We start from the raw sequence: 24,462 nt of genomic DNA, 5'->3' as shown, positions 1-24,462 counted from the left end.
CAACTTTTTAACAAAACCGTGTCAATGCAGGTCCGGATTTTACTGACAGTTAATGTAATGATTATTGTTTAGGGGGAGGGGATGTGTTCTCAGAAGTTCCTGATGTTACCAATAGATCAACATCACTTTTATAATGCATTCAAACACAGAAGTCGTCTTACAAATGCGACATTACATTGTATGAGTTTAGATTATATTTGYCATAAACTGTTTGGGTAAAGCTTTGCATTTTGGTAAAGCTTTTCCACGACATGTTCCAGTTTTCCATGACATATAGCAAAACAGAAGCACAACGCATATTTTAAGCAAAAACAAATAATTCATTTTGTCCTCGTTAAAWACCCTGTTGAACACAATAACTCAGTACAGCGCTTGACTTGGACTGAAACAGATTCCCGTACAGATTTTGGCAGCCGGTACTTTTTACATTTAGGTGCAGGAGCTATACAACACTTTTGAGCTAATATTTTATAAGAGGAACAGGTGCTCAAGCAGTAGACTATTTTAGGTGCCGGTAAAAAGTCAAGCATTTTTTTAAATATATATTTTTTAATTCACCCATTGTTTTCCAATGTACAATATTCCTCTCTTGCAGCTTTATACAGTAGTGGCACTACAGCACAAATCTCCGCTCCACTGGAGAGTCGTTTCCCCCCGGGAAACTCTTCTGCACTGAAACAATCYCACAGGTATACATTTACAAGAAGAAGAAGCAAAGAGCTGGAATCATGCAGCTGCATTCAGTCAAAATCTCCACAGTGAGAGTCTGTACACGATTGTTGATCAGTCTGTACCCACTGTTGACCAGATGGTCACTCTCCTTTGGTTTGTGAAATGTGAAAATGTACACCCCCCCCACCCCCACCCCCCAAAATCAGATAGCGTGGCCAGAGGGATGAATCAGTTTGTTAGCTGTAACTGCCTGTTTGCATGTACAGTCTATGTTTTGTCAGAGCAGCGAAACGGTCATTTACTGTGCCTGACACACGTGTTGTTGCTCGGGCGATGATGGATGAGAACGTGAGGTGGTACGACAGCTCCTTGCAGAAGGACTGACAGATTTACACATTCCTGGCTCACACATCACCTCCAAGAGTAGATGGAAATTAGCAGCTGCTGGGATTACAGTTCAATGAGGCCAACCTCGATAAAAGGTTTGTTTGGTGAAATTGCGTTCAGAAGAGTCGATGTTTTCCCCACAGGACTTCAGTGCACATCTTCAGAAGGCCAGTTTTTTTTCACAGATCTGTTGAAGCACCCATTCGGCAGTGTACATTCTCAGAAAATCAATACCCGTTTCAAGGATAATAAAAAATWAAAATAAATATTGTTATTTGCTATCCTGTACATCTTAACTGTAAAAATGTATACATTCAGGGGCGGCAGGTAGCCTAGTGGTTAGAGCCTTGGACTAGTAACCGAAAGGTTGCAAGATCYAATCCCCTGCTGACAATGTGAAAATCTGTCGTTCTGAACAAGGCTGTTAACCYGGCTGTCATTGTAAATAAGATTTTGTTCTTAACTAACTTGCCTAGTTAAATAAAGGTAAATAAATACATGCCTTTAGTGGAGTAGTCTACTCCTTAATAGAAAGATTGATTGTTTAGTAACAAAAACAACACGTGTGCAACTATGGTGRAAAACAGACAGGGTTGGCTTAGATTGTTGACAACGTGTAAACTATATTTTGTCTCCAATATTTAAGTTGCACAATGAGCACTTGTTGTCTCTGAAATACACTGTTACAGTTGTTYGTAAGCTAGCTAGCWATTTTTTTTGCAACGTTAGCATAGAAGTGACATCAGTCAAAACAACTCAAAACAAGKCATGGTATCAAGAACAAGATAAAACTAGCTGAAACGACCMACCTACGAGTCCCCACTTTCTTGTCATCTGGCCGTCCAGAATCACAACAACACACTGACTTGACTGGAAAGAAGATTAATATTCATCTGAAGCTTAAACTCTTYAAGGGATACTTCAGGATTTTGGCAATGAAGCCCTTTATCTATTTCTCCAGAGTCTTGAACTTGTAGATACCTTTTTTTTAATATATCTCTGCATGCAGTTTGAAGGAAATTGCTAACTAGCATTAGCACAACTGCTAACTAGCYTTGGAGCAATGACTGGAAGTCTATGGTAACTGCTAGCTTGCTGTACCATAGACTTCCTGTCATTGTGCTAACGCTAGTTATCATTGGCTCGCAAAGCTGTCTCTAACTTCCTTCKTACTGGATGCAGAGACATYAACATTGMATCCATGAGTTCGTCTGATTCTGGGAAAGTAGATAAAGGACTTCCTTAACAAAATACCTTTAAGAGTAATGACTTGGAATTAATAGTTTCAGATAWAGGCAAATCAAAGTCATAAGTCAATGCACTGACTAAGTCACTCTGAATAAGTGTCTACTTTAATGTCCAAAAATGTAAATGTAAAGGCCAAAATAATAAAATAAAATAATTATGATGGTACAAAAAGTTAAAACAATTCAGTTTGATTTTGGAATTAGCACGAGGTCCTTTATTTCATGAAGCCAAATACCCTCGGCTGTAAAGATTAACTTTCCCCATTCACATTATGTCAGTGCTCTTACCTCCTAATGATTGTCCATCATTTTGGCGGTTCCAGACAGTGTATCTTTTTCATCTGTCTAGACCAGTGGTATTTAGATCCGAGCCAGGTGTGTAGTACCGCTGGTTTTCTGTTCTACCTGATAATTATGAACCGTTCTGACTCTCACAACCCAAGGTTCGTGCAAGACTATATACTCTTACTTACTAATAATTAATTGCACCCAGCTGGTGTCCCAGGTCTAAATCAGTCCTTGATTAGAGATTCAGATTAAAATATTCCTGGTGTTTTTACCTTTTTTTAATGAATACATAGAATTGTTAAATATGTGTTTATCTACTGTGAATCTATACATTATTTTTGTACATAGTCGCGGTCATGATTGTACGTTTCACATTAGTGAAACAGATCATCAGAGATCATTCACCAGATTGTTGATGGAGACATACAGTGTCTGGGAATTTAAAAGCTACTTTTTCAAAATGCCAATCTGCAGCAGGATACCTCTGTTAATAATGTGACAAACTCTCTTGAAGGGAGGCGCCAAGTTCACTGGAAATATCCAACGGCTCGTGCAATGACATACATTTCTGAAAATATGCAGTTGACGGTGCAGCTACATCTATTTTGAAGCAATTGTTGTTGTTTTTTAACCTGTACTCCAGTAGACGCATGTGACAAATGAAATTTGATTTGAAGCTGCCATCTCAAGTTCTATTCAGTACGTACTGCGAATCCTTTGCACCATTGTAAACCACTCAGTGATTTGAGAACTATATACATTCGTCAAACAACCACGTCGGACATCATCTTTGAAGGAGCRTTTGACAGGGCATCTCGGCCTGGTTTTCAATCTGAGCTGTAAGGAAAATCAGCTTTTTAGCCATCTCTTGAGACTGGATGTTCAAAAGTTTGTGTGCTGTTGAACATGAACTGCTAAACAGGAGTGCAAAAGCAGTGATGCAGAATCTACCAATGTCTTCTAGATGAGAAATATCGATTTGTCTGTATCTCCTGAGATATTTTTTTCATAGAATTGCTCAAATAATATGTCAAAGCATCAGGTTTTAATTATTTTTTCTTCTTCTTGTGTTTAGGGAGTTTAGTGACAGGAGAATTCTACTGTGGTTTGGTGACCAAAGCGTGCAATAACATAGATTGGATAAGCACATCCTTAGATCCTTAAAATCCCTTATAACAATACATCTTGATCATCCCAGAATCATCGTCCATCTGATCAGTTTTGTGTATTAAGCTCCCTCCTCTCCTAGGAAGTCCTTTCAAGGAAAGGTGGTCTCATGCTCCTTGTCTTCATGTAGGCCGGCAATGCCATTAATGGGCGTGGCCTCACTGAGAATGCTGCGGAGTGTTACCCGGGTAACACTGAGTGACTGCTTCCTGGGCACGGGGTGCCGTGGCCGATGACACATCACTTCCTTGAACATCTCTCGGAAGCGGGTGGACATGAGGTTGTAGAGGATCGGGTTGACGGCCGAGCTGAGGTAGAAGAAGACGCCAGAGACCACGTGGACGTACTTGTACACCTCCAGCTGGATGCTGGTCCACTCGTCGATGAAGCTCCACATGAGTCTGTCGGTGTGGAACGGAGCCCAGCAGATTCCAAAAACCACCACCAGAACAACTAGAGAGAGAGAGATTCTTATTATTTTCATATTGTATTGACATCAACACTATGAAATAACACATATGGAATCATGTAGTAACCAAAAAAGTGTTAAACAAATCAAAATATATTTTATATTTGAGATTCTTCCAAATAGCCACCCTTTGTCTTGATGACAGCTTTGCACACACATGGCATTCTCTCAACCAGATTCATGAGGTAGTCATCTGGAATGCATTTCAATTAGCAGSTGTGCCTTATTAGAAGTTAATTTGTGGAATTTCATTCCTTCTTAATGCGTTTGAGCCAATCAGTTGTGTTGTGACTAGGTAGGGGTGGTATACAGAAGATAGCCCTATTTGGTAAAAGACCAAGTCCATATTATGGCAAGAACAGCTCAAATAAGCAGAGATAAATGACAYTACATCATTACTTCAAGACATGAAGATCAGATAATCTGAACAATTTTAAGAACTTGGAAAGTTTCAAGTGCAGTCGAAAAAAACATCAAGTGCTATGATGTAACTGGCTCTCGTGAGGAKCGCCACAGGAAKGGAAGACCCASAGTTACCTCTGRTGCAGAGGAGAAGTTCATTAGTTACCAGCCTCAGAAATTGCAGTCCAAATAAATGCTTCACAGAGTTCAAGTAACAGACACATCTCAACATCAACTGTTCAGAGACTGAGTGAATCAAGCCTTCATGGTCGAATTGTTGCAAAGAAACCACTACTAAAGGACACCAATAATAAGAAGAGACTTTCTTGGGCCAAGAAACACAAGTAATGGACATTAGACTGGTGGAAATCTGTCCTTTGGTCTGACGAGTCCAAATTTGAGATTTTTGGTTCCAACTGCCGTGTCTTTGTGAGACGCCGAGTAGGTGAACGGATGATCTCCGCATGTGTGGTTCCCACCGTGAAACATGGAGGTGGTGTGATGGTGTGGGGTGCTTTGCTGGCATACTTAACCAGCATGGCTACCTCAGCATTCTGCAGCGATACGCCCTCCCATCAGGTTTGCGCTTAGTAGGACTATCGTTTGTTTTTCAACAGAACAATTACCAAAAACACACCTCCAGGCTGTGTAAGAGCTATTTAACCAGGATGGAGAGTGAGGGAGTGCTGCATCAGATTACCTGGCCTCCACAATCACCTGACCTGAGTTGGATCGCAAAGTGAAGGAAATGCAGCCAACAAGTGCTCAGCATATGTGGGAACTCCTTCAATACTGTTGGAAAAGCATTCCTCATGTTGCTGGTTTGAGAGAATGCCAAGAGTGTGCAAAGCTGTCATCAAGGCAAAGTGTGGCTACTTTGAAGAATCTAAAATATAACATTCATTTTGATTTGTTTAACACTTGTTTGGTTACTACATGATTCCATATGTGTTATTTCATAGTTTTGATGTCTTCAATATTATTCTACAATGTAGAAAACAGTAAAAATAAAGAAACCTTTGAATGAGTAGGTGTGTCTAAACCTTTGACTGTTACTCTAGATCACCCACTCTTTTGCTCTGAAGACTGTGTAGCAATACATAAAGTTGTTAGATGTTACTGCACTGTTGGAGCTAGAAACAAGCACTTCGCTGCACCTGTGATAACATCGGCAAATCTGTGTGCTCGACCAATAAACTTTGATTCGATTTGAGCACTACGGTGCAACTAGTTTAATAACCCCTGTAGATTTAATCAGGAGTCTGTAATCCCGAGTGGCACAGCGGTCTAAGGCACTGCATCGCAGTTCTAGAGGTGTCACAACAGAGCCTGTTTCGATCCGGGGCTGTATCATAACTGGCCGTGATCGGGAGTCCCATAGGGCGGCACATAATTGGCCCAGCGTCGTCTGGGTTAGGGGTTGGTTTGGCCGGGGTAGGCCGTCATTGTAAAATAAGAATTTGTTCTTAACTGACTTGCCTAGTAAAATAAAATTCCATATGTGTTATTTCATAGTTTTGACGTCTTCACTATTATTCTACATTGTAGAAAATAGTAAAAATAAAGAAAACCCCTGGAATGAGTAMGTGTGTCCAAACTTTTGACTGGTACTGTATGTGAACAGAMATGTATTTTTTTTAAACTCAGGTTAATCTATTATTGACTGTACCTCAGTGTAATTTATGGTCTTGGTAAACACAGAGTGTCTCAGGGATTATTTATGAGAAGATCCACTCTTAATGAATTTATGCATTCAATTCCAAGTTGGGAGTCTGGGTGAAGCCTTGGAGTACACCGCTAAATTATAACTATCTATCTGCGGCAGACTTACACCCAAGTACCTCCCAGCTAAATAAGAGGGATAGACTATATCACGATGAAGGGAGATAGAGTGAGATAATAACAAACACTCTTAGAAATAATGGTTCACTCCTACAGACAATGGGTCACGTGACTGTGGCTTGCTATATAAAGCAGGCAGACAGGCATTAAGGCATTCAGTTACTGTTCTATTGAACGTTAGAATGGGCAAAACAAGTGACACTAAGCGACTTTGAGCGTGGTATGATCATTGTGCGACGGTTCCAGTGTTTCAGTATATCTGTTGTGGGGGGTTTAAGTGACTTGCTCAAAAGCACAACAGCAGGTAATGGCATCTAGGATTTGATAACAGCAACTCTTCGGTTTGCATGTTGACTTCGTGCCAGATTTTTCCCGTCAGACCCGGGATTCGAACTGGGGAAAGGGGATACCTAATCAGTTGCACAACTGAATGCATTCAACCGAAATGTGTRTTCCATATTTAACTCAACTCCTATGAATAAGGTGATGGTGACAATTGTTGTAGTTGGTTAACTGCTCAACGGTAGAACAGCTCAGGGATTTGAACCAGCAACATTTTGGTTACTTGCCCAATGCTCTTGGCTACTTACCCCATTCATCGACGAGATACTATTCCTGTGCTCTCTATGTGGCTGTAGTATTGTATGTGTAAGGCAGGGGTGTAAAACTCAATTCCTGGGGGACCAAGTGTCTGCTGGGTTTTTACTCCTCCCTTGTGATTGATTGGTCAATTAAGGTAATTGATTAGTTAGGAACACCTGGTTGTCTTCTAGGTCTTAAAAAAAAAAAAGAAGTTTAAAAAAAATACATTGTATTTGATCACAAGGCCATACAAAGGTCGCTGAGGTATGCAGCAGAGCTGCTTCAAAATAGATATAGAAACAATGTACAATATCAACAGAAATAGTTAGATACTGACTGATTTGTTTTCCAAGATGACTTAGCATACATGAGAGGAAAAGAGTCGGCAGGTAGCCTAGTGGTCAGAGCGTTGGGCCAGTAACCGAAAGGACTTGCTAGCACAGAATATGTTCCTGGATTCCTCCGATGGCATTGAGGAGTACACCACATCAGTCACTGGCTTCATAAATAAGTGCATCGATGACGTCATCCCCACAGTGACTGTACGTACACTCCCCAACCAGAAACCATGGATTACAGGCAACATTCGCACTGAGCTAAAGGGTAGAGCTGCCGCCTTCAAGGAGCGGGACACTAACCTGGGCGCTTATAAGAAATCCCGCTACGCCCTCAGACGAACCATCAAACAGGCAAAGCGCCAATACAGGGCTAAGATTGAATCGTACTACACCGGCTTCTATGCTCACCGGATGTGGCAGGGCCTGCTAACTATTACAGACTACAAAAGGGAAGCACAGCCGCGAGCTGCCCTGTGACACGAGCCTACCAGAAGAGCTGAATCACTTCTATGCTCGCTTCGAGGCAAGCAACACTGAGGCATGCATGAGAGCATCAGCTGTTCCCGGACATCTGCCACACTGATCCTCAACACTGGAGCCCCTCAGGGGTGCGTGCTCAGTCCTGTCCTGTACTCCCTATTCACCCACGACTGCATGCTCAGGCACGACTCCAACACCATAATTAAGTTTGCAGACAACACAACAGTGGTAGGCCTGATCACTGACAACGACGAGACAGCCTATAGGGAGGAGGTCAGAGACCTGGCCGGGTGGTACCAGAATAAGAACCTATTCCTCAACGCAATCAAGACAAAAGAGATGATTGTGGACTACAGGAAAAGGATGACCGAGCACGCCCCCATTCTCATCGACGGGGCTGTAGTGGAGCAGGTTGAGAGCTTCAAGTTCCTTGGTGTCCACATCACCAACAAACTAGAATGGTCCAAACACACCAAGACAGTCGTGAAGAGGGAATGACAAAGCCTCAGGAAACTAAAAAGATTTTGCATGGGTCCTCAGATCCTCAAAAGGTTCTAGAGCTGCAACATCGAGAGCATCCTGACTGTTTGCATCACTGCCTGGTACGGCAACTGCTCAGCCTCCGACCGCAAGGCACTACAAAGTGTAATTGTACATTATTGAGGCCGAGATCCCTACCTTCCAGGACCTCTATATCAGGCGGCGTGAATAGAAGGCCCAGAAAATCGTCAAAGACCCCAACCACCCAAACCATAGACTATTTTCTCTGCTGCCACACGGCAAGATGTACTGGTGCATCAAGTCTGACACCAACAGGCTCTTGAACAGCTTCTATCCCCAAGTAATACGACTGATAAATAGCTAACAAAATAGCTACACAGACCGAGCTTACCCTGTATCTTTATTTAACTCTATGCACGCTCACAGGGCCCTACACACTCACACACACTGTCACTCCAACACACACACATACACACACTTTCACTCCAACAAACACACAAACACTCACTGCATAATCTGCTCACTTATACATAATATGCACATACATTTATACTAACTCTACACAGCCACACACCCAATCACAGACATTTATACTGACTCTACACAACCACACACCCAATCACATACATTTATACTGACTCTACACACCCTGTACATATCTACCTCCATCACTCCAGTATCTCTGCACATGTAAATATGGTATTGGAGCTGACTTTTTAAATATTTCCTGTATATAGTATGCTTGCTTACTTATTTTATTGTGTATTTCATATTTCTTATTATTATTTCTCGTGTTTTTTTCTAGTAATACATTGTTATTGATTATTGCATTGTTGGGTTTGCAAGAATGGCATTTCACTGTACATGTGATATAAAAACTTGAAACATTTTCATTGAACAGAAACAACAGTTTTTTTATCTGTTTTATTTACCTGAAGTCTGTCCTTTGACTAATGAAGTACGTCACAGCTAGCACCAGCTCCAGTGTTAATCAACCTAAATCCCAAGTTCAGCTTGCCGCCTGTGGCTGTGCAGATAATCTTCGGTTTTCTAGAATTATTATTCTCACTGTTTTTATCCTTAACTGTGTGTGAATCGAGAACTTTAATACAATATTTGTTTCCTGATGAAGTTGTCAATTGTTTTTAATTTTTTGTCATGGTGCAGCATTTTTTGCACTTATTTTTGCGCTAGCTATAGAAGTACTGTTAGCTACATTTTCCTGTCAGCTTAGCTAGCTAGCTAAGGTTATAGCAGTTTGTTAATTGTTTTTGAGTCACTGTATTGTTAAAGCAGGTGATAATGTTTTCTTGTTTGTTTTTTTTATCGCTAAATATATGTGCCCAAAGTCAACCCCGTTTCAATGATCGGGTAGATCATTAAAATCAATCAATAAACACCACCTTTTTGGACTCATTCAGCAGTTTTTACCTAAATAAGTAGAATACTATTTGGAATTTAAATATTGGAAGTACCATTTATATTGCTAAAACATAAGTTGAAAATGATGCTATCGCTGCTTTCGTGACAATAACTTTTGATAAATATCCCAATGTCAAAACACAGTTTTCGAAGTGTCCAAATCAATAATCAATAAGGCAGCGGTTGAAATGTACACAAAACTATTATCCAGAGCGAAAGTGGGCGAGGGTCAGTTTTTTCCATTTCAGTCAGGGAAAGGTTTAGTATTTATTTATTAGTCCAGGGGAGGGTTTAGTATTTATATTTATTAGTCCAGGGGAGGGGTTTAGTATATTTATTTAGTCCAGGGAGAATTTAGTATTTATGATTTAGTCCAGGAGAGAATATTAGTATTTATTATTTAGTCCAGGGAAGTATATTTAGTATTATTTATTTAGTCCAGGGGAGCGTTTAGATTTTATTTATTTAGTCCAGGGGAGAGTTTAGTATTTATTTATTTAGTCCAGGGGAGAATTTAGTATTTATTTATTTAGTCCGGGGAGAATTTAGTATTTTATTTATTAGTCCAGGGAGTGTCACGTAATTTATAATCGATTAGATGTCCAATTGCTCATTGTGTTGGGAAAGTTTGCTGATTATATCTCGATGTGTGCCCTACGCTGCCACCTCATCTTGATTCTCTGCTGGGGGGCACATCAAGTGCGCCTTTTGTGGTCTCAATCAAATGATCCATAGACTATACTATAGGCTATAGACCTAGGCTATATGAAGCGCATGCTCGGAGAAGCACAAGGCAAAGTAATATATATATATATATATATATTCACACAGTATATGAACACACCAAATTACCAAAAGTATGTGGACACCTGCTCGTCGAACATCCCATTCCAAAATCCTGGGCGTTAATATGGAATTGGTCCCCCATTTTTTATGCTATAACAGCCTCCACTCTTCTGGGAAGGCTTTCCACTAGATGTTGGAACATTGCTGCGGGGACTTGCTTACATTCAGCCACGAGCATTAGTGAGGTCGGGCACTGATATTGGGCGATTAGGCCTGGCTCGCAGTCAGCYTTCCAATTCATCCCAAAGGTGGGGTTAAGGTCAATTGAAAAAATATTTTATCAATTTTAGAATAAGGATGTAATTTAACAAAATGTGGAAAAAGTCAAAGGGTCTGAATACTTTCCGAAGGCACTGTATGTTCTCTCCGTTTCTGCATGAAGCGCTCCTTATCTTGAAAGTCATCGAAACACACAACGAAGGGTCGTGATTTGGAGATCTCTCTGCCTATTCCAGTGAATTCACGGCCTAGGCAGTGAGCCCGTTCCAAGGCCAAGGGAGTGTCGAAGAACTCTTTACCCAGGATCTCCTCGAAAAACCTGCTGATAAACTTAACTGGATCCTTCTGGTGTATTTGCAATAATCTTGTCCACTCTCTCTTACAATAGTTTGTTTTCTGTTTTTAGAGTTTCATAGCCTTTTTCTAGCTCAACAATTCGTTCACTGCAACTAGACAAGCCATTCTCCAACTCTGTTACTTTCGTACCTTGCTCCTGTATTGTAGTTTGCATTCCGGCCAGGGTGGTAACGATGGGAGACAAAGCCGCATCCACGGCATCTTTTACCAGGGTTGTGAGTGAGACTGAAAGATCTGATATCAGTCATAAACAGAGGTTTTCTAGATCCGCTMGTCGAGTGATTACAATGCACTGTTTAAGATGAGGAGTCTGTAGCTGTTTTGTACTGTGCGTACGCAAACATGTAAATTGGCTGTGAGATTTCCTCCAAACTTGCATTTAAGACATCATTCACTAACAGCATTTTGCATTAGATTTGTTTTTAATAAAAKATTTCAGGATACACAGCCAGAGTAACCAAGGGTTCTCATTCGTGACAGCTTTTTATATRACCTTAATAAATGTATCAGTGGTGACTACATTGTTAGCTTAGCTGAGTTCGTTCTTCGGTTGGAAAGTTCTTTCTGGAACGTTCCCAGAAGCACCATAACCCCCCAGCCTAATTTAATTGAATCCACATTACACACACAAATAAACAGCACCCCTGGTGCCAGTGAAATCAAAATTTTTTTTACCACGGGACCTTTTTTATAGTAACGATAGTAAACACACGGGGCAGATAACGGTTAAAAAGATTCCCAGTGTTTGAGGTGTTTTCACATATAGTCCTCTTTAAAAGAAACGATCTCAGTCCTCTTTAACGTGAAAAAAAAAGCATGAGAACTCAGTTGTCTTTCTATTCAAACTGCTTTTGAATGAGGACTCAACTCTCTTTTGCCAGTTCACTTGATCTAGTTTGTGGTRCGAGTCCTCTTTACATTCACATTGCTATGTTTAGAAAGGAACCAAGAGCTTTTTCCTACATGCATTCTGGGTTTTTTACAAAGTGCAGGACAAGCCAGTAGSGGGCTGAGGGCACACAGTGTGTTGTGAAATCTGTGAATGTATTGTAATGTTTTAAAATTGTATAAACTGCCTTAATTTTGCTGAACCCCAGGAATAGTAGCTTCTGCTTTGGCAGCAGCTAATGGGGATCCATAATAAATACAAATACAAATCAGAATGTGTTATCAGACAGCTACTGTAGATATACCTACATCCATTTTAGAAGCTAATAGATTGCATTAAAAAAATATGAGACATAATAATGGTAATCAGACGATACTATTAACAATTAACTATTTGATTAACTTAATAAATAGCAATAGAATAACTGCAGATTAAATAATGCTGTAATTGAAAATTGTCCACCCAATATAGGCTACTGTCCTTTAGAGCTAGAAATAGATTTTGTACCCCCATGTTGTGATGTTGTTTCTCACACTATTCAACCACACAATCAATACACAGCTGACAAAGCTCTCTCTATAGTTCACATATTGCAAACAAATATCTGAACTAAATAAAAAACTCCACACATTTTTGTAATTTCTGTGTGTCCTTGACAATCGCTAATCAGTATCCAATGTGAGGGTTATGTCAGGGGAAACCGGTGTTAGAGTAGGTTAGTGTGAGGATTTAATGTCAGTAGTCTAGTGTGAGGGGTTATGTCAGTAGTCTAGTGTGAGGGGTAATGACAGTAGTCTAGTGTGAGGGGTTATGACAGTAGTCTAGTGTGCGGGGTTTATGTCGAGTAGTCTAGTGTGAGGGGTTATGACAGTAAGTCTGTGTGAGGGGTTATGTCAGTAGTCTAGTGTGAGGGGTTATGAAGTAGTCTAGTGTGAAGGGTTATGTCAGTAGTCTGGTGAGGGGTTATGTAGGGTAACAGTGTTACGTAGTCCTAGAGTGAGGGGTTATGCAGTAGTCTAGAGTGAGGGGTTATGTCAGTAGTCTAGTGTGAGGGGGTTATGTAGTAGTCTAGAGTGAGGGGTGTCAGTAGTCCTAGTGTGAGGGGTTTTGTCAGTAGTCTAGTGTGAGGGGTTACGACAGTAGTCTAGTGTGATGGGGTTTACGATCAGTAGTCTAGTGTGAGGGGTTTAGTTCAGTCGTCTAGTGTGAGGGGTTACGACAGTCGTTCAGTGATGAGTTAGTATAGTCTAGTGTGAGGGGTTATGTCAGTGTTCTAGTGTGAGGGGTTATGTCAGTCGTCTAGTGTGAGGGGTTATGATCAGTAGTCTAGTGTGTAGGGGTTATGATAGTAGTTAGTGTGAGGGGTTATGATTATAGTCTAGTGTGAGGGGTTATGATAGTAGTCTAGTGTGAGGGTTATATGTCATAGTCTAGTGTGAGGGGTTATGATTATAGTCTAGTGTGGAGGGGTTATGTCAGTAGTCTCAGTGGTGAGGGGTTTATGATAGTAGTCTAGTGAGGGGGTTATGCTTAGTAGTCTACGTGTGAGGGGTTATGACAGTAGTCTAGTGTGAGGGGTTTCAGTAGTCCTAGTGTGGGGGGTTATGATAGTAAGTCTAGTGTGGGGGGTTATGATAGTAGTCTAGTGTGAGGGGTTATAAGGAGCAGTGTAGTCTCTAGTGTGAGGGTAGTTATGTCAGTAGTCTAGTGTGAGGGGTTATGTCCAGTAGTCTAGTGTGAGGGGTTATGATAGTAGTCTAGTGTGAGGGGTTATGATAGTGTCTAGTTGAGGGTTTCTAGTCGTGGGCGCGTTATGCGTAGTCTAGTGTGAGGGGTTATGCAGAGTTAAGTGTGAGGGGTATGACAGTAGTCTAGTGTGGAGGGGTTATGACAGTAGTCTAGTGTGAGGGGTTATGACAGTAGTCCTAGTGTGACGGGTTATGTCAGTAGTCTAGTGTGAGGGGTTATGTCCAGTAGTCTAGTGTGAGGGTTATGTCAGTAGTTTGTGTGAGGGGTTATGACAGTAGTCTAGTGTGAGGGGTTTATGTCGTAGTCTAGTGTGAGGGGTTATGTCAGTAGTCTAGTGTGAGGGGTTATGTCAGTAGTCGTGTAGTGTGGAGGGGTTATGATAGTTAGTCTAGTGTGAGGGGTTATGACAGTACCTCATAAGTGTGAGGGGTTATGTCAGTAGTCTAGTGTGAGGGGTTATGACGTACTCTTAGTTGTGAGGGGTTATGTCAGTAGTCTAGTGTGAGGGGTTATGTCAGTAGTCTACGTGTGAGGGTTATGTCAGTAGTGTCTAGTGTGAGGGGTTATGTCAGGGTTAAACAGTGGTGCAGTTTAGTCTAGGTGTGAAGGGGTTATAGTAGGGGAAAACAGTGTTACAGTAGTTAGAGTGAGGGGTTATGACAGTAGTCTAGAGTAGGGGTTATGTCAGTAGTCCTAGTGTGAGGGGTTAATGGTCAGTAGTCTAGTGTGAGGGGTTATTCAGTAGTCCTAGAGTGAGGGGTTTATGATGTAGTCTAGTGTGAGGGGATTATGATTATAGTCTAGTGTGAGGGGGTATGGCAATATGTCTAGTGTGAGGGGTTATGATAGTAGTCTAGTGTGATGGGTTATGTCAGTAGTGCTAGGTGTGAGGGGTTAATTCAGTAGTCTAGTGGTGAGGGGTTACGAAGTAAGTCTAGTGTTGAGGGGTTACGACGTAGTCTAGTGTGAGGGGTTATGTAATTAGTCTAGTGTGAGGGGGTTATGTCAGTCATCTAGTGTGAGGGGTTATGTTCCAGTCGCTTAGTGTGAGGGGTTTATGATAGTAGTCTAGTGTGAGGGGTTTTATGATAGTAGTTAGTGTGAGGGGTTATCGGATTATAGTCTAGTGTAGGGGTTATTGATTATAGGTCTAGTGTGAGGGGTTATGTCAGTAGTCTAGTGTGAGGGGTTATGATAGTAGTCTAGTGTGAATGGGTTATGTTCAGTAGTCTAGTGTGCGGGATTATGATGTAGTCTAGTGTGGGGGTTATGCTAGTAGTTCTAGTGTGAGGGGTTTAATGAATAGTAGTCTACGTGTGAGGGGGTTATGTCAGTAGTCTAGTGTGAGGGGTTATAACAGTAGTCTAGTGTGAGGGGTTATGAATAGTAGTCTAGTGTGAGGGGTTATGATAGTAGTCTTGTGTGAAGGAGTTATGGTCAGTAGCTTGTGGCTGAGGGGTTATGATAGTAGTCTAGTGTGAGGGGTTTAAATGATAGTAGTCCTAGTGTGGGGGGTTATGCTAGTCGTCCTTAGTGTGAGGGGTTATGATAGTAGTCTAGTGTGAGGGGTTATGTCAGTAGTCTAGTGTGAGGGGTTATGCCTAGTAGTCTAGTGTGAGGGGTTATGATAGTAGTCTAGTGGGGGGGTTCATGCTAGTAGTCTAGTTGAGGGGTTAATGATAGTAGTCGTAGTGTGAAGGGGTTAATGATTATAGTCTAGTGTGAGGGTTATGATTATAGTCTAGTGTGGGGTTATGCTAGTAGTCTAGTGTGGGGTTATCTAGTATCCTAGTGTGGGGGGTATGATAAGTAGTCTTTGTGAGGAGTTATCGTCAGTAGTCTAGTGTGAGGGGTATGACAGTTCTAGTGTGAGGGGTTATACAGTAGTTCTAGTGTTGAGGGGTTATGAAGTAGTCTAGTGTGAAGGGTTCTATTTAAGTAGTCTAGTGTGAGGAGTTATATCAAGTAGTCTAGTGTGAGGGGTTATGTCAGTAGTCTAGTGTGAGGGGTTAATGACAGTAGTCTAGTGTGAGGGGTTATGTCAGTAGTCTAGTGTGAGGGGTTATTACGTATCAGTTAAGGTTAGGACAGTGTGATAGTGTGGTTAATGAACAGTAAGTCTAGTGTCGAGGATTATGAGTAGTCTAGTGTGAGGATTATGTCGCTAGTCTATTGCGGCGGTGTCAGAGTCTAGTGTGATGTCAGTAGTCTAGTGGGTTGGAAAAAGGGGTTTCAGTGCAGTATCTTGCTGTGATGGGGTTATGTACAGTAGTCTAGGTGTAGAGGGGTTATGACAGTACTGTCCCTAGTGTGAGGGTTATGTCGTTAGTCCTAAGTGTGAGGGGTTATTAGCAGTAGTTCTATGTGTGAGGGGTTATGTCAGTAGCTAAGTGTGAGGGGTTAATGTCAGTAGTATAGTGTGAGGGTTATGTCCATTAGTCTACTGTGAGGGGTTATGGTCAGTAGTCCAGTGTGAGAGGTGCTATGTCAGGGTAAAAGTGGTGCCAGTGTCTAGTGTGAGGGGTTAAGTAGGGGAAACGTTGACCTAGTAGTCTAGAGTGAGGGGGTTATGACAGTCAGTCTAAGAGTGAGGGGTTATTCAGTAGTTCTATGTGTGAGGGGTTATGTCAGTAGTATAGTGTGAGGGGTTATGTCAGTAGTCTAGAGTGAGGGGATTATGATAGTAGTTCTATGTTGAGGGTTCATGATTATAAGTCTAGTGTGAGGGTTTATGTTCAGTAGTCCTAGTGTGAGGGGTTATGATAGTAAGTCTAGTGTGGGGGTTATGATAGTAGGTCTAGCTGTGAGGGGTTAAAGTCAGTTAGTCTAGTGGAGGGGTTATATCAGGGGAGAACAGTGTTGTAAGTCTTGTGTGCGAGTTATATTCAGTAGTCTAGTGTGAGGCGGTGTATGATTATAGTCCTAGTGTGAGGGGGTATTCTCAGTAGTCTAGTATGAGGGGGTTATGTCAGTAGTCTAGTGTTGAGGGGTTATGATGTATACGTCTAGTGTGAGGGTTATGTCAGTAGTTCTCGTGTGAGGGTTATGATCTAAGTCTAGGGTGAGGGGTATGACAAAGTAGTCTAGTAATGGAGGGGTTATATCAGGTAGTCTAGTGTGAAGGGGTTATGATTATAAGTTAGTGTAGGGTTTATGTCAGTCAGTCTATGGTGTGAGGGTGTATACATTATAGTCTAGTTGTGAGGGGTTATGACAGTAAGTCTGTATGAGGATTAAATCAGTAGTCTAGTGTGAGAGGTAATGTAGTAGTCTCTAGTAATGAGGGATTTATTCAGTAGTCTTAGTGTGAGGGGTTATGTAGTGTCTAGTGTGAGGGGTTATCTTGATTAATCCCTAGTTGAGGGGTTACTGTCCAGTAATAGTGTGAGGGTATGATTATAGTCTAGTTGTGAGGGGTATGACAGTAGTTCTAGTAAATGAGGAGTTATATCAGATAGTGCGCTTAGATGTGACGAGGGTTATGTCAGTAAGTCCAGTATGAGGGGTTATTCAGTAGTGCCTTAGTGTGAGGGGGTATGTCAAGTAAGTCTAAGTGTGAGGGGTGTTTATGACTAGTAGTTCCTAGTGTGAGGGGCTTATGTCAGTAGTCTAGTGTGAGGGTTAATGGTCAGTAGTCCTAGTGTGAGGGTTATGTCAGTAGTCTAGTATGAGCGGGTCTTATGTCAAGTAGTGCCTAGTGTGAGGGGGTTATTGATTTAGTCTAGTGGTGAGGGGTTATGAAGTAGAGTCTAGTTGTGAGGCGTTTTGACAGTAGTCTAGTGTGAGGGGGTTATGATAGTAGTCTAGTATGAGGGGTTAATGTCAGTAGTCTAGTGTGAGGGGTTATGACAGTAGTCTATGTTGAGGGGTTATGATAGTAGTCTAGTGGAGGGGTTCATGATAGTAGTCTAGTGTGAGGGGTTATGACAGTACTCTAGTGTGGGGGGTTTTGTCAGTAGTCTAGTGTGAGGGGTTATGTCAGTAGTTCCTAGTGTGAGGGGTTATGACAGTAGTCTAGTGTGAGGGGTTATGTCAGTAGTCTAGTGTGAGGGGTTATGTCGTAGTCTGGGTGTGAGGGGTTATGACAGTAGTCTAGTGTGAGGGGTTATGTCAGGGGAGACAGTGTAGCAGTAGTCTAGTGATCCACCTCTACGCAGACGACACCATTCTGTGTACATCTGGCCCTTCTTTGGACACTGTTAACTAACCTCCAGACGAGCTTCAATGTCATACAACACTCCTTCCGTGGCCTCCAACTGCTTTTAAATGCTAGTAAATCTAAGTGCATGCTCTTCAACCGATTGCTGCCCTCACCCTCCCGTCCGACTAGCATCACTACTCTGGACGGTTCTGACCTAGATATGTGGACAACTACAAATACCTAGGTGTCTGGTTAGACCGTAAACTCTCCTTCCAGACCTCACATTAAGCATCTCCAATCCAAAATTAAATCTAGAATTGGCTTCCTATTTCGCAACAAGGCTTCCTTCACTCATGCCGCCAAACTTACCTCGTAAAACTGACCATCCTACCAATCCTCGACTTCGGCGATGTCATTTACAAAATAGCCTCCAACACTCTACTCAAGCAAACTGGATGTAGTCTATCACAGTGCCATCCGTTTTATTCACCAAAGCCCATATACTACCCACCACTGCGACCTGTATGCTCTCGTTGGCTGGCCCTCGCTTCATATTCGTCGCCAAACCCACTGGCTCCAATCTATAAATCTTTGCTAGGTAAAGTCCGCTTATCTCAGCTCACTGGTCACCATCGCAACACCCACCTGTAGCACGCACTCCAGCAGGTATATCTCACTGGTCATCCTCAAAGCCAACACCTCTTTTGGACACCTTTCTTCGCAGTTCTCTGCTGCCAATGACTGGAACGAATTGCAAAAATCTCTGAAGCTGGAGTCTTATATCTCCCTCTCTAACTTTAAGCATCAGCTGTCTGAGCAGCTTACCGATCACTGTACCTGTACACAGACAATCTGTAAATAGCACACCCGACTATCTCATCCCCATATTATTACTTAACCTCTCGCTCTTTTACACACCAGTATRTCTACTTGCACATCATCATCTGCACATCTATCACTKCAGTATTAATGCTAAATTGTAATTATTTTCACCTCTATGGCCTATTTATTGCCCACCTCCATACTCTTCTACATTTGCACACACTGTACATAGATTTTTTWATATTTTTKTTTTCTTTTGTGTTATTGACTGTACGTTTGTTTATGTGTAACTCTGTGTTGTTGTTTTTGTTGCACTGCTTTGTTTTATCTTMGCCAGGTCYCAGTTGTAAATGAGAATTTGTTCTCAACTGTCCTACCTGGTTAAATAAAGGTGAAATAAATAAAATAAAATAGTGTGTGGTGCAGGAATAATGACAAGTGAACCTAGGGAGCTTGGCGTTCACATTGTCCTACAAATTATCACATTGTCCTACAAAAGGGAACAAGACTGCGGAATTCAAGCGAACCAAACTCACATCACCTCTGGAGATGGTTTCAGTTGGGTTCACTTTAGGGGGCTCTTTGGATGGGTCTGAGTTCCTTTGGGGTGTTCACACTGCACACAAAACATTCAGCGAACCACACTGAGTTCACATAAATTGGTTGAAGGGGACCAAGTTGAGAGCTTTATGACGTGCATTTACTGTTCACCATACTCATCATCATCATCATCATCTTCCTCCTTGTCATCATCATCCTTCTCCGTGTCATCATCATCTTCCTCCTCATCATCCCCCGTATCATCTTCATCCTCGTCTTCGTCCTCTTCATCATCATCATCCTCATTATCAKATTTTTATAATATAAACACAGCTGTAAAGTATACTGAACAAAAATCTAAATGCAACATGCAACAATTTCAAAGATTTTGCTGAGCTACAGTTCATTATGAGGAAAACAGTCAATTGAAATYAATTCATTAGGCCCTAATCTATGGATTTCACATGACTGGGAATACAGATATGCATCTGTTGGTCACAGATACATTAAAAATGGGCCTCACAATAGGCCTCAGGATCTCGTCACAGTATTTCTGTGCATCTAAATTGTGTATCGATAAAATTCTAATTTGTTCATTGTCCGTAGCTTATGCCTGCCCCATACCATAACCCCACCGTCACCATGGGGCACTCTGTTCACAACGTTGACATCAGCAAACCGCTCGCCCACATAACGCCACACACATGGTCTGGGGTTGTGAGGCAGGTTGGACGTTAACAGACATCATCAAATAGATTACACAGGACATATTAGTCAGGTCTTTAGGCTTATTTATCTCCATCTTGCTGGAGTCTTTATCTGTGATCATTTCACAACCATTTTTTTTTTTTTTTTTGCTGTTCTTTAAAATGCCCGAGGGACACAATCACAAATATATCGACGAAGGATATGGTCACTGTCTTTCGACAATTTATTTTTATCTTATAAAATGCTCTTGAGGTTTGCAGTTGCAAAAAAAAAAAAAGGTGCAACTGGAGTTTAACAAACAAGGTACAATAGGGAATGTTTGAACAGTTACTCTACTATTGTATCCACTAACTTAGTTGTACATTCCCTTCAGTCTCAATTCATTGCGCAAAAAAACTTGTTGCATACATACTTTACGTTCGAGTTCCCTCAAGCAACTTAACTCAGTCTTGAGCTAGGACCAATTCATCCCTGCTTGTCGCTTTTTCACAGGTTTACAAATATATCACAAAAACACCTCATAAGTGTGTCATAAATAACATCCCAAGAAACCCAGCCCACACAGGAGTCGCCCTTTAAACTTAACAGTCTACTGGGATGGGAGAGGGTCAATGAATTCAAGATACATGCCTCTGCTATCGTGGATGAGCATAAATTAATTACGTTTATGTGGATGTCAGGAGGGCCGGGGGGAGTTGGAGGAGGGAGTGGAAGAGGTAGCAGCAATACTCACACAGCATCTTGGTGACCTGGCGTCGCCGGGCTTTCTGCTGCTGACTGCGGACGTTGCAGTAGCTGTTGCGCCCTAGGCTTGTCTCAGCCTCCAACACCTGGAGCATCTTCTCACGTTTGAGCTGCAGGCCGATGAGTAGGTAGAGAGCGCTGATGGTCAGCATGGGAAGCATGAAGAAAAGCAGGGTGGTCACTTGGATGGTCAAGTTGTACATCCAGCGGGGCTTGACCAGCGTACAGATGGCTGACTCTGGGATTTCCTTCCTGGTGGTGCCCCCTGCTGCCGACTGCAGGGTAAAGATGCCGTGCAGGCTGGTGTTGGGCACGGCACATAGCACTGAGATCCCCCACACGGTCATAATGACCCGTTTGGCATGTGTGTGCGTCACCACGTACTTGGCGCGCAGGGGGTGCACTACAGCGATGTAGCGTTCCACGCTGAGCGCCGTCACATTGAGGATGGAGGCGAAGCAGACCGTCTCGAACAGGAAAGTCTTAAAGTAGCAGCCGCCCTTGCCCAGGAGGAATGGGTAGTTCTGCCACATCTCGTAGAGCTCCAGTGGCATACCCAGCAGCAGCACCAGCAGGTCAGACACGGCGAGGCTGAACAGGTAGTAGTTGGTGGGCGTGCGCATAACCTTGTTGCGAGCGATGACGATGCAGGTTAGCAAGTTACCAAACGCTCCCACCAGGAAGATGAGCAGGTAGGTGAGGCAGACGGGGAGGAAGACAGAGGAGCGCAGAGGGCCCAGGTACTTCTCTAGGTACTCCTCCTGTGTCAGGCATGCATCTACCGGTCCTGCGCTGCCGTTCAGGTCAGAGGTCAGGTTGCCACACATCCCCTCTTGTGGGCAGTCCCAGCTGTCAGCGAAGGAGCAGTTGTACCTGGATGTCATCCTGTTGAGATATGAAGCCTGCAGAGGCAAGACATTTTTTTATTTTCTGTAACATGCTTTTGTAATGATAATACAAGTTAGAGTCCCTGCACTAAGCAAAAATTGATTTAGTAAAATATAAAGTGCAGGATCATAAAAGGATATAAAATCAAAATTAATATGTTGGTAGTATATGTGGACGTAAAGGGCTGCCCTCTGTTGATAGTGTCTGAATGTGTGATTATTAATGTTGAACAGAATAATGTTCCCAAGATTTTGCTATAAGGATTTTACGAAACAGACAGGGTGAAAACTGAGAGTGGCTAAACTCGAATTACCGGCTGTTTAAAGCTCAGTAGGAGCGATTTAAAGTTTCTGAGAAACTTTACCTTTGTCCTGTAATGCAGGGTTTCCCAAACTCAGTCCTGGGCGTTTTGGTTTCCCCCCTAGCACTACACAGCTGACACAAATAAGCTAAACTTGATGGTGAATCAGCTGTGCAAAAAATTCTATGTGCACCCGTGGGGCCCCCAGGACCGAGTTTGGGAAACCATGCCCCAATGAACATAAATTACACTGAATTATCATTTTTGTTGATCTTAAATTTAAAAAAGACCCAGCTAGCACATTTGGTTCCTTGGAAGTTGTGGGAACGTATGTTTTTGGTTTCACATTGGTTGTTGGAACGAAGCCATACACGTCCTGAACGTACTTTTTTTTTTGAACAGATGTGAACATTTCCCCTGTTCTGGGAACGTTTATTTTTAGGTTGCAGGGATGTTCTGAGAACATTTTACTCTGGTTACTTGAATTTTTCATTAATGCACTGAGAACAGAAATTCTAGGTTATTTGGAAGTTTCCTTAAGACGTTCACAGAATGTTTTCAATTAGACTTTTAATAACACTGCTAGCTTAATGTCTTTTTTTTAAACTCTAAGCACATATGGAAATTAATTTACTCAAGCAGTAATCATGCAAASACATGTATTTTTTATATAGCGCTTGTATGATTATGTGTTTGCCATCAGGCRATTGTCCACATTTAAAAAATGCTGGGTTAGAAACAACCCAATTTGGGAAAATATGTGACAGAACACACGTTGAGATATTTGGGTTGTTGATGCTGGTTTATTGAGTTACGATCCACCGGGTCATATCAGAACACTGGAGATGTGGCCTAGTAAGGAAGTGGCTTTCAGATAATAATTTTTGGCACCCCGTGAATGTAATTCCTATTAATCTGTTCTGTTGAATTGTCAAAACATGTTAAGGTTGAGCACTGACACTTTTGTAGCTTTAATAAGGCTTACATAAGAGTATGAGTTCCTTAAGTGCATATGCATATCGCAATGTTGGGATAGTAACCACTTTGTTATAATATTTAAAAAATTAAAGTTTAGCTTCAAATGTGGGGTTTGGCTTTCAGATAGGTATGTTTGTCCACCCGTGAGAGTAAATGTCTCTCCTGTTCATGTTATGTTTGTACACTGCACATTGAACTCTCACGGGTGGCCAAAAATAACTATCTGAAAGCCACGACCATACTAAGCCACACTAGTCTTCTGATCTGACCCGATGGATCATAGCTCAATAACCCAACTAAGTTACCCAACTGGCGGGGTCAAAAATAACCCAACGTTTGTTCTGTCCACTATTTACCCAGGTCTGGGTTGTTTTTAACCCATGATGTTTGCAGAGTGCAAGGATAACAAGGTGCTTTGATCCAAACCAGGCCTGGCATTAAAGTATATTAGTCAGTAATTGCACTATGTGAGTTCATTGAATACAAATGAGCTGTAAGTGTTCGGGTGGTCGGGCCAACTACTCACAATCAACTGCTTGGACAACAACAGTTATACAAGTCTCATCTGGGTCAATACACGCGGGCTTGATGGAAGCCCAACGGAGCGTGACTGTGATCCCTGCACCATGCACCTGACACTCACCCCAGGTTTTCCCATTACTCTTCCCTGGTATAGGGGTTTTGAACGGCTTGTCAGATGAGCACAAACCACCAAAAGTTAACGTCACTCAGGGGTGTCTCTGAACGTCATCTGATGGCAACGTAAAGGCCTTTGAGGTCAGCGCCAGGCAATAGACGTCATATGACATTCTAGAAAGGATCATAGAGACTTGCTCCATCTAGGAGCCGGCCAATCTACTGTATATAATGTATACAATACAATATAATGCACTTGTTAATAGCTMGGMGGGGGGGGGGGGGGGGGTGTTTGGAGTTGGCTACATATTGACAAGTCAGAGCAAGGAGCAAAACAAATATACAATCCCCCTGCAGTGACTCATTTCTGATCAAGGAAAGTCCATCATCAAGCCCCTTTGAAATGACAACCCAAAGGAAGTTAGTCCAATGCGTTTGAGTGATGCCTAAAGAGGACGGCAACAGAGAGAGGGAGGAGACGGGTATAAACAGAGGAAGATTAAGGACATGGTGAATAGACGTCGAAGAGAGAGTCCACATGTCCACAATCTCATGAAATAATTAATTAACATCCGATTAGACATTAATGATTTGGTTTTAGGCGTTTGAGAAAAAAACATGAAACTCGGACAGAACTTATGTTAATATTAATGAGTTTCTGTTCTTTAATCTGCAAGAAAATGAAGAAAATAGAAAACTACTTCAAAAAACAGTCTCCTTTATGTACGCAACAGACATCATCTCACTGGTGCACTGTGTTCATCTTGACTGTAATAGGCTATACATATACATTAGCTAGTTTAATGAGTTTCTCCCTCTCTTGCAGGGAATCATATGCATTCTATCA

At 42.0% G+C, this 24,462-nt stretch overlaps 1 protein-coding gene across 1 annotated transcript in view; it reads right to left on the bottom strand.

Annotated features, from left to right (window-relative positions):
• Nucleotides 1-884: 884 nt before the first annotated feature.
• Nucleotides 885-24,462, bottom strand: part of nmur1a (neuromedin U receptor 1a) — a 37,786-nt gene continuing 14,208 nt past the window's right edge. Inside the window, exons 2-3 of the mRNA XM_023970753.2 lie at nt 20,802-21,714; nt 885-4,214 (exon numbers count right to left, since the gene is read on the bottom strand). Of these exons, the coding sequence (XP_023826521.1) occupies nt 3,853-4,214; nt 20,802-21,696 (1,257 nt within the window). The 5' untranslated portion in view covers nt 21,697-21,714 and the 3' untranslated portion in view covers nt 885-3,852. The remainder of the gene's footprint in view (nt 4,215-20,801; nt 21,715-24,462) is intronic.

The sequence above is a fragment of the Salvelinus sp. IW2-2015 genome, linkage group LG26 (assembly GCF_002910315.2).
Source record: "Salvelinus sp. IW2-2015 linkage group LG26, ASM291031v2, whole genome shotgun sequence".
Classification (NCBI taxonomy): domain Eukaryota; kingdom Metazoa; phylum Chordata; class Actinopteri; order Salmoniformes; family Salmonidae; genus Salvelinus; species Salvelinus sp. IW2-2015.
The sequence above is the reverse complement of the archived record's forward strand: the minus strand, read 5'-3'. Positions and strand labels throughout refer to the sequence as shown.